General features: G+C 35.3%; 1 protein-coding gene across 1 annotated transcript in view; it reads right to left on the bottom strand.

Moving 5' to 3' along the window:
• The window catches only part of LOC129257024 (protein sidekick-1-like), a 33,596-nt gene that overhangs the window by 7,271 nt on the left and 11,687 nt on the right, over positions 1-14,638 (bottom strand). Inside the window, exons 4-7 of the mRNA XM_054895256.2 lie at positions 14,086-14,194; positions 11,978-12,159; positions 10,782-10,948; positions 7,559-7,679 (exon numbers count right to left, since the gene is read on the bottom strand). Coding sequence (XP_054751231.2) covers positions 7,559-7,679; positions 10,782-10,948; positions 11,978-12,159; positions 14,086-14,194 — 579 coding nt within the window. The remainder of the gene's footprint in view (positions 1-7,558; positions 7,680-10,781; positions 10,949-11,977; positions 12,160-14,085; positions 14,195-14,638) is intronic.

The raw sequence follows: 14,638 nt of genomic DNA, 5'->3' as shown, positions 1-14,638 counted from the left end.
GTTCTAATGGGTAATAAATGCATTCATGATCACTACACTTTAATAATATTGTAATGTTCGATGATACTTGAATGTAGTTCACACTACTGACGCTTTAATAACAAAGCTTTTGACAGGCTTTAACACAAAAGGTATCATTTAAATTGGATTTGATGTTTCAGAAAAGAATAGAAATAAAAGGACAAGAATATAATAAAATTAAAGGTCAAAATATGATCATTTTAGAATATCCATATGTAACAAGTCATATATTAGATTTAAATGAGAGTAATATAGAAAGATGTGTTTCCTCTTCACAATAACATAATAACAATAACTTTCTTGAAATAATTAAATAAAAACAAGAAAATATTTACAAATATATGAGATTTTACATTATCAACAAAGTGGTAGGTAGCTGTCATTACAAATTTAACTGCTTCAAACAATTCTCGCTACCCCAAATAGGAACAAAAATCTCATAATGCGCGAGACGAGATAATTTTCACTCCGTCGGGTCGTCATCGAGGAGGCGCGATAGCTCAGTCGGTAGAGCGGGGGACTCGTATTCCGGTGACCCGGGTTCGATTCCCACTTGGTGCGCCAGTGCCCTTTGGTAAGGCATTAATCCTCAGTACCAGGTCCTTCGGAGGGGACCTTAAGCCGTCGGTCCTCTGGTTGCTTGCTTACAAGCATTCATGCTTTCTTAGCAATCAGGTAAAAAATCAACACCATGAAAATATAGCACTTCCGGTTCAGAGTTTTCCACCACGCTGAAATCGATGCCAATCAGCGTAATATGTACAGATTATAATACTTTTTATTTAATTTGGTCAGTTTTGATTCCATTTGAATTATAAATAAAAATAAAAATATATTTCACGTGAAAATAATTTTTATTCATGTTTTTATTTGGTTATAAAAAAATTAAACAAAAAATGAATATCTTAAAATTTTGCATTTAGCGACCGGCCTGACATAACGATCGTATTCGACTAGACGCTAAATATATACAGCATTCATTCCGTTCAATTTTTCGTCGACCACAAAATGGATAAAAAATCAGTTTCTTAACTGACAGAGGAATACCGTGCAATGGAAAGCGTTGGGCAGAATTAGTGACTTAAGCAGAAAAGGCTGTTAAACTGTATCGTGAAAGAGAGGGTTGTGATCACGAACTTTCCGAGCGAAAGCGACGTTGTGTTGTTGTGCATGACGGCTCTGTTGATCTGAATGGCAAAACAGTGCATTGGACTTCCGAACAGGAAGTTGTAATACCAAAAAGCTATCCCATAATGCAATGCGCGTTACAGGGATTTTCCCGGATCTCGGCAAAATCACTATTTGGGGTAGCGAGAATTTCTAAGCCACTCCCATCTCTCACTTCCATCTTCACAAATAATTCAAGCTTATATTATATTCATCTAAATTTGAATCTTTTAGTTATCTCAATAAAAAGATCTAAAATATTTGAACTTCTAAATGTGTGTTTCTTTTTACTTTTGAATGGCCAGTGAGAGTGCTTTGTGATTTACCCACAAGTAAATTCTGGGAGAAGAGGCAAATGCAAATAGGGGCATGAGCAGTGTGTTGAGAGAAGCCCCCCTCATCAGTCAGTATGCAAACAGCTGTGGGTTGTTGCACACCCCAAAACGAGTGACTTTGAATGACTGCTGAAAAACAGGCTGATTGCCATTATATCAATCCCTTCCTGTTGATCTATGAATCCTTTTACTTGCCTGAAATTGTACATATCCATAAATTAATCATTAAAGGGAGATAGTCATATGATTTCTCCATGTGAATAAAACTGTTTCAATGCAATTATGAAAGTTGAAAAAAAAACATAATCACAAGTCTTTTGGGTGACAATTGATGATTATTGAATTATTGATGGACAGATGAAACAAAAAAAATATAAAAAGGTTTTTCTTCCAAGAATATCATTTAGGAAAAAATGTTCTACAAAAATATATGTTGCTTATTGCTGAAAATTAATCACAGCACTTGCGGATTATACACAGATGTAAAACAAATGCTCAGAAAATGGATGTTATATATATTGGCCATTTAATCCTGGGGCCTAAGAATGTTATCAAATCATGTGCAAGATTTCTTAAAGTTCAAATAACTAATCTCTATCCCATTATTTTTTTTAATCAAACACATATTCACAAAAGTGAACATGCAAAATTATATCCTATTTCAAATCAGTGATTTAGCTATGGGTTTCTACATGGTATAACTCCATTTTAGTTACATTCATAATCTTTCTCTTGAATTCTATGCATTAATGTCTAATAAAACATTTATAATTCTCCAATTGTTTTTCTCTGAGTACCAAAAATGCTAACATATCAAACCATCTAACTTAAGGGATTGATTTGACAACCCATGTCAAAATCACTTAACTGAACCATAGTTTGAACCAAGTCCACCTTCATGGATACAAATAAAAGAATCAATCATCATAGACTTGCTATTACTGTTAAAGTGGAAATTTTTGCAGATTTCGCGGTATGATCTGTGAGCACAAATTTAAAAACACTCAAATTTATGAGCATCTATTTTAATGCAAGTTTTTAATCGCGGTTCAATTACGTGTATCGTTTTGGCAAAGAGACTGCGTGATTTGACCTATAAAGGGCGATATTTAAGCAAGCAAGCTTGAGCTCCAAAATCATGTGCATTATTTTACAGTCGCAGATTGGTATTTGAATTATGATTTTGCTTGAAATTTAAGTTGTTTTTGTTGTGTGATTAGTGAGTGTTTAGATCTTTTAAGTTTTTAAGAAGACGTCTTGTCGATCGCCAAGGTTTGTCATTTAATCCCATGCACTTTGAATAGCCGTAATTCCCCGGTCCTTACCCGATGCTCGGCCGTCAATACCAGGCCAGCAGCGCCTCCGTTTTGCCTTCCCCTATGTCCGCCCCGCAAAGAAAAGTTGCACTAAATGTCAGAAAAGCTCATGATTAGATCAAAACAATGCTGAATTACGCCGCTTTAGAGCTAGAATTATGATCAGAAAGTACAATTTTGTAGCTGAAATGTTAATTGAAACCATTCACAGATGGGGAAGAAGTGACTTTGTGATTACGGAGTGTGCAGCGGGAATTCAAGAACCCGCGAATATGTTTTGAAGCTGCCAAGCGCGAAAAATTAATCCCGCGAAAATAACAGCGTTTACAGTACATGATGATCTTTACCTATTAGTGAATCTGTACTCTTTGTGATTTCCATTTCACACTGACACTACATGAACCAAGATACTATTTCTCTTTTATGTTATCTTAATGTGCATCTTCCTTCAAGATCCACACAGGGTAAACGAGGAGGAAAGACAGCTTACAAGATGTCTTTACTTTAAGCTACCCATTGCTAATCCAAGCCTACATGTATCCCCCTTCCTAGACAGGAGGCCCAGGGATAACACAGAGGACCAGTATAGAGTAACACTGAGAATATAATACACATGGTCTTCCAGGAGATAATATTAAGACCATACCCTCGAAGATGGAATGTCTGTGATAGCGCAAAGAATTAGCGTTGTCCCAGATTCCCCCACGATTGATTGAATTTCAAACATAATCATGTCGGAGTAAACAAGACATTTCCTCTTGACTGGGACCGAGAATGGGAGCCCTACTGGATGGCGAGGCTTATAAGTAGGGTTACATCATCCATCTTCGTCTGTCTTATATCCTGTGACTTGATCTCTACGTTGGAAGGATACTGGCCTGCCGTCTCTGTCTACACGCAGCAAGAGACACGTTTCCAATCACGTTTTACATTGATCACTTCCTTCCAGTGTGAAAGAAACTTTTACGGATGCACGAAAATTGTTGATCACCATTTAATTCATTATGTCTGCTGTTAATTACCATAAAAAGCATCAATGTGGATGGATATAAACAGAGAATTAGTGAAGACTGAACAATGATTGTTTGCAACAATGATTGTTTGCATCAATCCAGGAGAAATGCTGCAGGCAAATTTCATGTACATGTGATAAATCTGTGTCATACCAGTTTTGTAACAGGCTTTAATATACAGTATGAAAGAGCCCCTCTCATTAACAACAAACATATGATCATACATGGTTGTAATAATGCAAGGAAATTGTTATTTTAATAAACTAAATCATATTATGACTAATAGGAATTCATTTCTACTGCAAAGCAATGTCCCCAAATTAATCATGCAAATTTTAATTTCTGTATCATAGTTGAAAGTTCTGAATAAAGACAGAATATTTTGCAGAATATTTCACAGAATGCGTGTGAAATATAAATGCATAGGACAAGAGTTACTTTTTCCCAATGCAATCAGAATCTCTTCTACATAAAGGTATTTTTGTTGATAAACGTCAGGTATAAAAAAGAACAATGCAATGAGTCACTTCTAAAATAGGCATTCCTCTTCTGGTAGCCAACTGTTCTGCCATGTTTTGTAATGGGGAAATCCCATTAAAACCCATCAGGGCCATCCATGTTACACAAAGGTTAATGATTGATGCAAGGCTGAATCTTGCAATTGATTATATTGATTATTATATGCACTTAATTGTAGATCACTATTTTTTGTGCTACAGGGACCCAGATTTTTCAGCCTTTGAAAGTTTCAGTTGACCACTGTTACAGCCCAAGAATTCAATTGATTTTTTTGTATTAATAATTTGTTTCCCTCGCCATTTGAGAAAAAAAATTGTGATAATTAAAAAAATAACGAAAATGACCAGTACAATTATTGGTCTTAGACAAGCCCAAAGGAAATATACAATCTGCGTTATTTTTCTATCAAAGTCAAATTGGCATATAAAGATTTAATTATTATTTGTAGTTTGAAGAATAAACATCCTCACCCTTCCAAAAGCAGAAACTCTTAATCTTTCTTTCCTCCCCACTCCCATTCCCTTAATATTTAAATCCTGAAGTATAAAATACCACCCCCCCCCCTTTCAAGTATTAGATCACTCTTCTGAAATAAAGTCACTGATCAAAATGTTGTAGAATCTACCCGTTTCTCCCCCATCCACCACATCCAGAATCCTTGATCCACCCATGATATTTTATCATGGCTTTAGAAAGAAAGTTTTGATCAGCAAAACCCTGAGTGGGTCACACTGTATTTCCTCTCCAGCAGTGTGCCTGAATAAGTCTAGCTGCAGGTAAATAGGATTTGGCATAATATTATCCCCACCAGTATCAAGGCTATCGCTTGGCATCAAGACTCAAATGAGATTAAGCCAACACCTGAAAAGGGCTCCCTCTGGCTGATATCTGTGGCTACTAGTCTTCAGAAAACAAACCCTTTATTCCTTTATGGACAGGTATTGCTACTTTCAAACTGCTATATATTGTGAAAGCCATGACAGCTCTTACTAGTTTAAGTATATTTTCTATAAAATGTATACCAAAGAGGTTTGTTGCTGTGCTTGTGCCATGAAGTGTCCTGAAAATTTTTAATACTATTCAAAATTTTATTATAATTTCCAATAATTCCATTAAATATGTATAGCTATAACCTAAACATATGTACATATGGATATTGCAGTCTGAAATGGGAGATTTTCTGCACACAACTATCATCTTGCCTTGCCACTTCAGACATCATGTTTGACACTGGTTTACTATAATAATTCACTGGGTCATAAACTAATCATTAATCTACTTCAGTGTGACAGATCCTCTTCCTTCTATAGGTCTAAGTTCAATCTAATTGTTGGATCCACCTTGAATTTCTTTGACTTTTTAAAGAAATATCAAACCCATATTTGCACATTCTACTGCATCTGTATTTAGAAGGAAACTGCAATTTCCTATCCAAACAATGCCTGTGCATCCCAATTCTTTCATCAATTCTACACATTATCGCTCTAACAGAACTGAACATTCCCTTTAATCTAGACCTAATTCTCAACATACTTTAATCTATATTGAGGTAATTAGACTTCTTTACTAGGTACACCAATCTGGAGTATTACAAGAGATAGAAAAAGAAAAGAGATCTGTATTCAGAGAGTTATAATCCAGCTGACATAGGAAAGGGAGTTGGTAGTTCAAGATTGGTTGAAAACATATTCATTATATGTCACTGAATGATTAGCAAAGTTATCGAGGATTAGGAATTTAACATTACAAATGGGTAAATAGGTACAGGCCCTATACCTAATTCAGGATGAAAAATAAAAATAAGTTGATTTTTAAACACTAAATCTCATTTTCAAAAAGTACATCCTCAAACATATTCTGTTTTCTGAAATAAATGAACCTACTTATTGGGCTAAGGGTATCTTTTCCTTGCCAATTATTTAAAATATGGTGCATAACAAAGCATGCATTATTTAATACATCTTGTCATATGATAGAAGAGTTGAGATTATTATAACAAAATCCAAAGCTATATAGGAATGAATAAGTGTGACATACAGTTCTAATAAACAGGCATAGACATTTTCTAAAGAGGTGAATGTATCAAACTTGGTAGAGAATAATCAGGAGTGCATTTGGGAGGGTATAAAATCAAGCTAATTTGACCTGGACAGATCAGGGGGTGACCGTAAGGCTGGTAGTTTGTACTATACACTAGTTTAGAACATGTTCCCACTATTGCAGGGTACAGAGGCCTTCATTGAGACAGATGCTATATTTAACTTGCTACAGAAAGGTTTGAATTATATTCTGGAGAGGCGTAGGATTAATCTTATGAGATCAGACGTGGCTGAATGCCAGGGACCCTGAAGCTTTTTCTCTTGGTCTTCTTCTTCATAGCAATCAAAATCAGAGATATTATAGTATTCTGTTCAAGGCAATGATGTAGCTTGTCATACAACTAGATCAACTTTGCATACAAAGCATTAATCATAAAGAAAAACTGGTTTGCAAAAAGCCATGCTATGCATGCCTCATGGCTGGTTATAAACACTTAAACAACCCTGTCTGTCCATCTCTGAGACCATGTATATTGAATTTCTCTGTGATTTGATGGATACAAATCTGATGAAATCAAACTTGTACCAGACTTTAAAATTTTTTCATGTCAAATGTGACATACCTAAAGTTTCCTGATAAATTTTCCCTTTCCAGCTAAATCTTGATCTTATTAGGTTTTCTGGTTTCCAGATTCCCAAAGAATGAAAATAAAAATCTTTTATCTTCCTGTTTTGATATTCATCTTGAATCTTTATTTTTAGCAAATTATAGCCATGCCACAAAAAATAATATATTGCACTAAAAATACACACTAGTTGCTCAGTAGATTATATGGTTATTAGGCAAATTGTTGTTGATGAAATAGGATCCCAGGGGGGGTGTTTTGTAAAGATTTAATTATGAATTAAGAGTCTCACTTATATGCCAAGTTGCATGCGGTATAAAAGGTATGACAGCATTGGTCAGATCATGCAAAGACAACACATACTACTGCTTATAAGTCAATAAGATTGCGCATTGCTTATAATGTATGTGTTGGCACTTAAGAGTGACTCTAAGTCATGCTTAAATCTTTGTGAAACACCCCTAGGACAACAATTCCAGAGGAGACAGTTATATTAGACCAAGTGATTGTTAGTGATCTTACCTGATTCATCTGTTGTAGTATTGACTGTAGGACTGAATGGACTGCTTTCATTGGCACTATTCACAACAGCAATAGTCACAACATACTGTGTGTAGGGTCTCCTGTTTGTTATCACTGTGCTCTGTAAAGGATAATGATTAGAGGGAGAAAAAACAAATTCATAGAATGAACTTAACACCCTTCATCAGAAACAAAGTATACATGTTGGAATCACTTCAAAATTGAGGAGTTGTTCAAAACTATCGATTTAAAAAAAAATCAAATATGCTGTCCCTTAATATAGCCCACTATCCAACTTCCTTTAAGCAATCATAAACCAAAATTTATATGTCAGCTACATGTGCAATAAGATAATTGGAAATTAATAATTTGATTTCTTTTCTGTTACAGTCCAACCTCTCTTATCCGGACACGTTGGGACCAGCACCAATCCGGATAAGGGATTTATCCGGATCTGGGAGACCCAATACTAAATACATGCAGCTGCTGCCTCCCAAACGGCAGTAGCTAGCTACACGTATCTATTGTAGTGGGCGAACAGACAGTATTCACTGCAGTGTCAGTGCAAATTATAGGCGGTATTTTTATGGAAATGAAATCGATCGAGGGCCAAAACCGTTGGATAATTTACCTGCCAAAATGATTGAGGTATACATCGAGCATACCTAGAAAGAAAGAGAATGACTTGATGAAACTAAGTTTTACAATTAGATCATCGCGGCGGGTATCGCAGCTTCGCAATGTCAGCCATTGTTATACTGACTTTAGGCTCAAGCATGATAGATGGTGCTGTCCATATTGAGGCCTAGCATTAGCTAGCGAGACATGTGTTGTTTTTTCCCGGGAAACAAAAAGAGAGCGTGATGAAATGTTTGCCCTGCGCCCTGATTTACTGGAAAATTATCCTGCCTAAATACTTTCTGTGATTTGGGTGAGATATTTTCATGAAAAATAATGTTGTTGTAGATAGACTAAATTGGAAAACATATGTAATCAAAGTGAGTTTGCGTATAGGATTGAGATTAGATTGAAATCTCATTTCCTCACGTACTAGATTGAATTGAAGAAAAAAAATCTCGGCAAGTGTGCGTCCGGATAATAGAGAGATCCGGATAAGGGGAGGCCGGATAAGAGAGGTCGGACTATATCTAATTTCTATTCCCTCTAAATTTCCCTTGTGGGATTATTTTTAGTCTCCTTTTACCTTTTCTTTTGCAATGCTTTACTTCCTAAATCTCTTGATTTCTTGTACATTTTATTTTTGACACTTTTCACTCTGTGGAGCTTTTATTTTTCTGACATGACCTTCAAGTCTTAAATTTTTGTTAGTCTTCAAAAACAGGATAAATCCCATTTGATTTCATACAAACAAGTCCCTGGGATTCAATCTCATATGCAAAAAAGCTATTACCATTTACAATCGACCCAGTACAAACATTGCAATTGCTTTCATATCAGTCTTAAGTCTATTGCATTTCATGGGAAATACATATTCATAAAATTCACTTCATGATTCAAATAAAATGTTAATTGCAAACAAATATTAAAGAGATGGTCATAATATGTCTTCCAATATCACTTCATAAAAATCAGCTACTCTCATAACGAGGCTGTACTTATATCATAAGTGAATTATTTCACAGAACTGGGTTGATCAAACAACTGTATTTTGAATTATTAAGAACCTGTCAAGTGTCATTCAAACAAAATGAAGCACATAGAAGATATTGTAACACTAGCATATTTACAAAACCTTATCTAGAGTAATCACTAAACATTATTTGTTTTACTACCTTTTTTATAAATAAAACCTTTACTCAGCTAAAGCCTCAAGGAGCATCACTGAAAAACACTATATCTGCCCTTGTCCAAACATAACATTGTGTTAAGTAGCATAATATAATATTTTAACAATTGTTTAATTACATTAGATTTAGAGTGTTCATCATATTTCAATTTTCAAGTAAAGATAATCAACTCTTTAGTAGAGAATTATAAATGTACAGAGCTTCATATTTCTCCACATTTTCATTTATTTACCATATTTTGTTGTACTAAATCTTGAGATGTTTTTCATCAGGTATCCTAAGTTTTGGCAGAATGCTCAGAATTGCCTTACCCTTTAATCTCAACCTGCTTCTGATCCTACTCTCCACAACCCAACCCCTCATCATTTTGGCATTCTAATTACCTTAGACCTGAACTTGGGCTGGAGGAAGGAGGTTTGTCAACAGCCGATGAAATATTTAAAAAGAAGCAGAGCGTAGGAGAATCACTGTGCTATAGAAGGGAAGTCTTGAATGAAAACTTAACCTAAAATAGATCCAGGATGTGAGGATGTTCGAAGCCAATGAACCCTTTGGTTACAGCTTAGATAGCTACCATACAATTAAACTTACTTGACATTTTTTTCCCTTCAATCTATTATACAGTTCTAATATGTATGCCTCAATCATGATTTGCTATCAATATGCAGTTAGAATCATAACTCAACTTAAATCTTTCTTGTATTTTTTAATGTGAATATATTTCTGAATTCCATAGATCAAGAAAATTGTTTACTTATATTTATCTAAAAGGCAATGGCAACTATGCTCTGGATTCTACAAAATAAGTATTAATAATACTCTATCACATACATCCATTGTTTCTATATATGGGAAGCAATTATGGGAGAGCTTTAGAAGTAAATCCTACTGCTGGATAACAAAGTTAAATGTGACTTTACTGACAAATATGCCTCACCCAAATTGCATTCTGAAGAAAAAAAATCAGATTTTTATTTTACTCTCATTATTTCAATCCCTAAATTTTGTTTTGATGCTCTGATATGAAGTGATAGCAAACAAGGCAGCATCAGAGAACTCTAAGGTATTTTCTAAGCAAATTCAGTCTCAGCATGAATCAGAGTGTCCCCTTTAGCATTTCCATACTCTCATCCATCATTCCACTTTCAAAGGTGCCCCTGGTTTACTCATGACTTCAAATCTTTGAACTGTCACTTGTCTAAAAAGCCATCAAAAGAATGACTGCTAAATACCATATACGTGACCTTACCTGAGCCCTTTTCCAATAGGACTTGTGATTAATTGACCAAATCTATGTTGTACTATAATAATTTGACAATAATTTTTACAATTTCATCATACAGGAGCTATCCCAAGTTTAAACAAGTGTAAACTTTCCCCCTGACCATAGATTCATTTCCTGACTAGATACTCACCAAGGTGGAAGGGCCAAGTTTGATGATCTGACTTCCAGGTGATATCATGAGCTTGTAGTTCTGAAGGACACCATTGAGACTGCTTGGAGGGGGTGGTAGCCAGGAGACAGCAATGGTAGTAGGTCCCCTAGTTGATACAGTCACATTACTAGGTGGCAGGGATGGTTCTAGAACAGAACAAGAGTATATCAGTGAAAGTACCACTCCCTATCAAGGATTTACAATAATGGTAAATATCATAGTCTATTGAGAGAGATAGTTCTTATGCACACATACACCATCAGAGTTGCCAATATTGGGGAAGCAAATTAGTATTATGTTTCTGCCAAACTAGTATTTATCCTCAATCGGCACTATTTCGATTTGTTTACTGTCATACTGCTGTTATACGTTATCGCCAGCTAACAAAACTCCTGGGGATGTTAACAACAAACCTTAGCTACATAGGCACAAAATACCAGTCAATCCATCTTGAACTTGGGTGTTGTATTGCGTGATGTAGTGCATACATGAGCTGTCTTCTGAGCATGTTTCAGTATGTGTTTAAATACCATTTACATAAAAGATACTAGTATTTGGAGTTTCAATAATATTAATGACCAATCAAATGCACACAATCAGATGGTCATTTTTTGGTTTTTGCATGTTTATTTTAAAAGGGGGGAACAGCTCTCCCGCTATTCCACATCCCACTTCATCTTAGCTGTCATAGTGCCTGTACCCCGGGGGGCCAGTCAAATATATTGTTGTACACACACGTGACCAAGGAATTTCCAAACACCCCCTAAACGAGTTTTTCTCTGTGTGCAAAATACCCCCAAACAAGTTTTTTGCGGGCTTTATTTACACATTTTAGCCCCTAAACAAGTTGTCACCAAAATATGACCTCGGGGGAAAAAGCTTTGGGAAAAAAACCATACTCTAAACACATTTGGCTAGTCTTAAAAAAAAAAGCTTTGGGGAAAAAACATACCCTAAATACGTTTGACCCCGCCGTTGACCATTGACCAGTCTTTCAAAACCACCCTTTTTCTTGAAAATCTGTGTTTTTGATACCCTTAACGAGTCCTCGCGCGGACCGCGTCCAAAACTGAAAAAACACCCCTTTAAACGCGTTTTTTGGTCACGCATGTGTACAACAATATATTTGACTGCCCCCCCCCCCCCCCCCCCCCGGGCCTGTCCTTCATACTTACTCCCTTGTGCTGTACGGATGAGTCTAGAGACGGGACTGTCTTTGAAGTACCCAGTAGAAAAGTGAGCCCTCACTTGAAACTGGTAGTATTCATAAGGCATGAGTCCGTAGACCGTGTATTCAGAATATGCTCCTGGTGGCTGGTTGACTGCCAGATCCCAGGTAGATGTGTAGTTTCCTTTCCTGAAATTCATTTGTGTGGATAAATAGATTAGTACAACATAAATTAAAAATCAAATACCAAGTTAACAACAGAATATGATCCTGTCACATTTTAATGGGATGCGAAAATCTTTGTCAGACACCAAAATAAGTCTGCCAATCTTACCAATGTTTGTATAGCCTAGGCCAACTTTTTTAATTTTTTTAATTATATTGAAGGGTAATCCTACTGCAAAATGATAATACTTTACTGTAATTTCAAGTTCATTTCTGATTTCAATTAACAATTAACTCGGACCAAATTAAAATCACGTTTGTCATGTTTTGTGATTAAATATGACAGCAAGGTGAAAGCTCTTGTTGAAATCCCAGATACATTTCAAAAGAAAATTGACAATTAACAATTTAAAAAAAATCATAAAACATGTCTGTTTGTCATCATCCACTCCAAGTTTTCTTTTGATGAGTAAAAAACTTTGTGATTTGAATCAAGAGAAAATTCCTCTGTATGTTTTGAGAAAGGTACTCTAATCATTAGACAGGCATCTGAAAGTTGACACCAGATACTCATTATGAAAAATCACACCATGATAAGCTAATCACATTGCTCATTATGGCCACTATATACATAAATGCACAGAAGTTACCATCTTCTATTCACTTTCATATAGGCCTATTGTAGTCAAATAGTTGGACAGGGGATCAGTCAAACACCAGTAATATCAGTAATACAGAGAAATGATGAAAAAGAATGGTCCTCAAAACTGCCACCTTAAAATCTAATGCAACAGTTTGTTAAAGACAATACGACAGCTGTTTGCATAACAGTACAGATAGATAGCTAACCCTTAAAAAATTATATAAATTTACCTTGTGAATTCTTTATTTCCTTAAGTGAAACTGCAAGCAAAAATGAGAACTTTCTCTCCCATTCCAAAGTTTGAAAATAATAGCATGGCCAATTTATAAATGTTTTTCCTTAAAAAATCTGTAATTTTCCTTTCTATCTTGGGAGGAGCAATTATGGAGATATAAGGCTGGTTCAGTAACTGAACTAACTTTCATGAAAATGTAGAATTGTTGAGAAGTTACAAATGGTGAAAGCACACAAGTAACATCTGAGATATAACTATCCACCAAACAATTTAAAATTTATAATGAAATAACTCAATACAGAGGTTTATCATATTGATGTGCTGAAATGAAAAATTATATTCCAAGAAAATTCATCCTTGGCTGTTTGGTCAAGCCAGCATTTACAAAATTCAAACAAATTTTATACAAAATGTTTTTTAATGGCATATCCATTTGCAGTATTAAATGATCTAAAAAAGTATTTCCTTTTCTGTAATCTAAATGTGCCTCATGTCACTGCAACTGTGAGCAATTCTTTAATGTAAAGCTTCTTCCCAAAGGGTTGGCATATAATTAGATTAAAATACATGAAAGAAAAAAATATTGAGATCCATTTCTAAGTTGCATTCAATCATAGGACAAATTTTTAATTCTGGAGAACTGCAATTTACATCTATATGAATGCCTAGGGGTTGTTGCCATGTCAACAAGAGTACGGTGTGACAAAAGTTTGCATATAATGGGAGAGGGATCGGAAGAGAGAAGGCTGGACAAGGGATTGTGATGAGTGATGAGAAAAGGAAACCATACTGAACATTGTTAGGAAATATGAAACAAACAGCAAATCCAATTCTAAGTATGATTCCACATATACTTGTAATATAAGAAATCAGAAATATCATGTAAACAAGATACAGACTGTAAAAAATAAGGATGGCAACATTTGAAATCAATATAATCCATATTAACTTTTTTGTGAAAAAAAATATTTTTTATTACTTCAAGCATTTTAAGATAAGTGGCCCCAGCTCACCTCAGTCAAAAATGCAGTAGTAATATAGATAGAAACAGACTGCTTGTGGCTTCTCTTACCTGAGATAGACAGTGTAGTTGGATACAGGACCATCGCTAGGCAACCATTTTAATACCAGGGATGTGCTGTCTATCTTCAAGGCTTTAGGCTCACCTGGTGGGATAGGTTCTAGAGAGAAAAACATCCCAAAAAGAATACACTGTAGTTAGAAATAAGGTTTGATGAGAGGATGGGTGTATTGCATGTATCATGTATGAGATGAAATGTCAAGAGGTAACTTTTGATTGTTCAAAAGAGTGAATCAAGTGGGATAATTACCCCCTCCCCCTCTTCCTTTTCAAAGATACAATGCAAAAGTGGTAGTAATTGTTTTTCTTTTAATGGTGAGGAGAATGTACACAAGATGTGACTTGTGACTTCTTAAATACTTCAAAGACAAAGAGCTTATTATATGAGAACACTACTAACCAACCCTCTTTTCCCCTCTACAAAGAATTGTTAGCCTTTAAGAGCTTCAAAGTGATGAGAATACATGTATTATATTAGATGTGACAAGTGACTCCTTCATATTCAGACATTCTAAATAACTGACAAATGTAACAAGTATGACCC

Source organism: Lytechinus pictus, chromosome 3 (genome assembly GCF_037042905.1).
Source record: "Lytechinus pictus isolate F3 Inbred chromosome 3, Lp3.0, whole genome shotgun sequence".
NCBI lineage: Eukaryota > Metazoa > Echinodermata > Echinoidea > Temnopleuroida > Toxopneustidae > Lytechinus > Lytechinus pictus.
The sequence above is the reverse complement of the archived record's forward strand: the minus strand, read 5'-3'. Positions and strand labels throughout refer to the sequence as shown.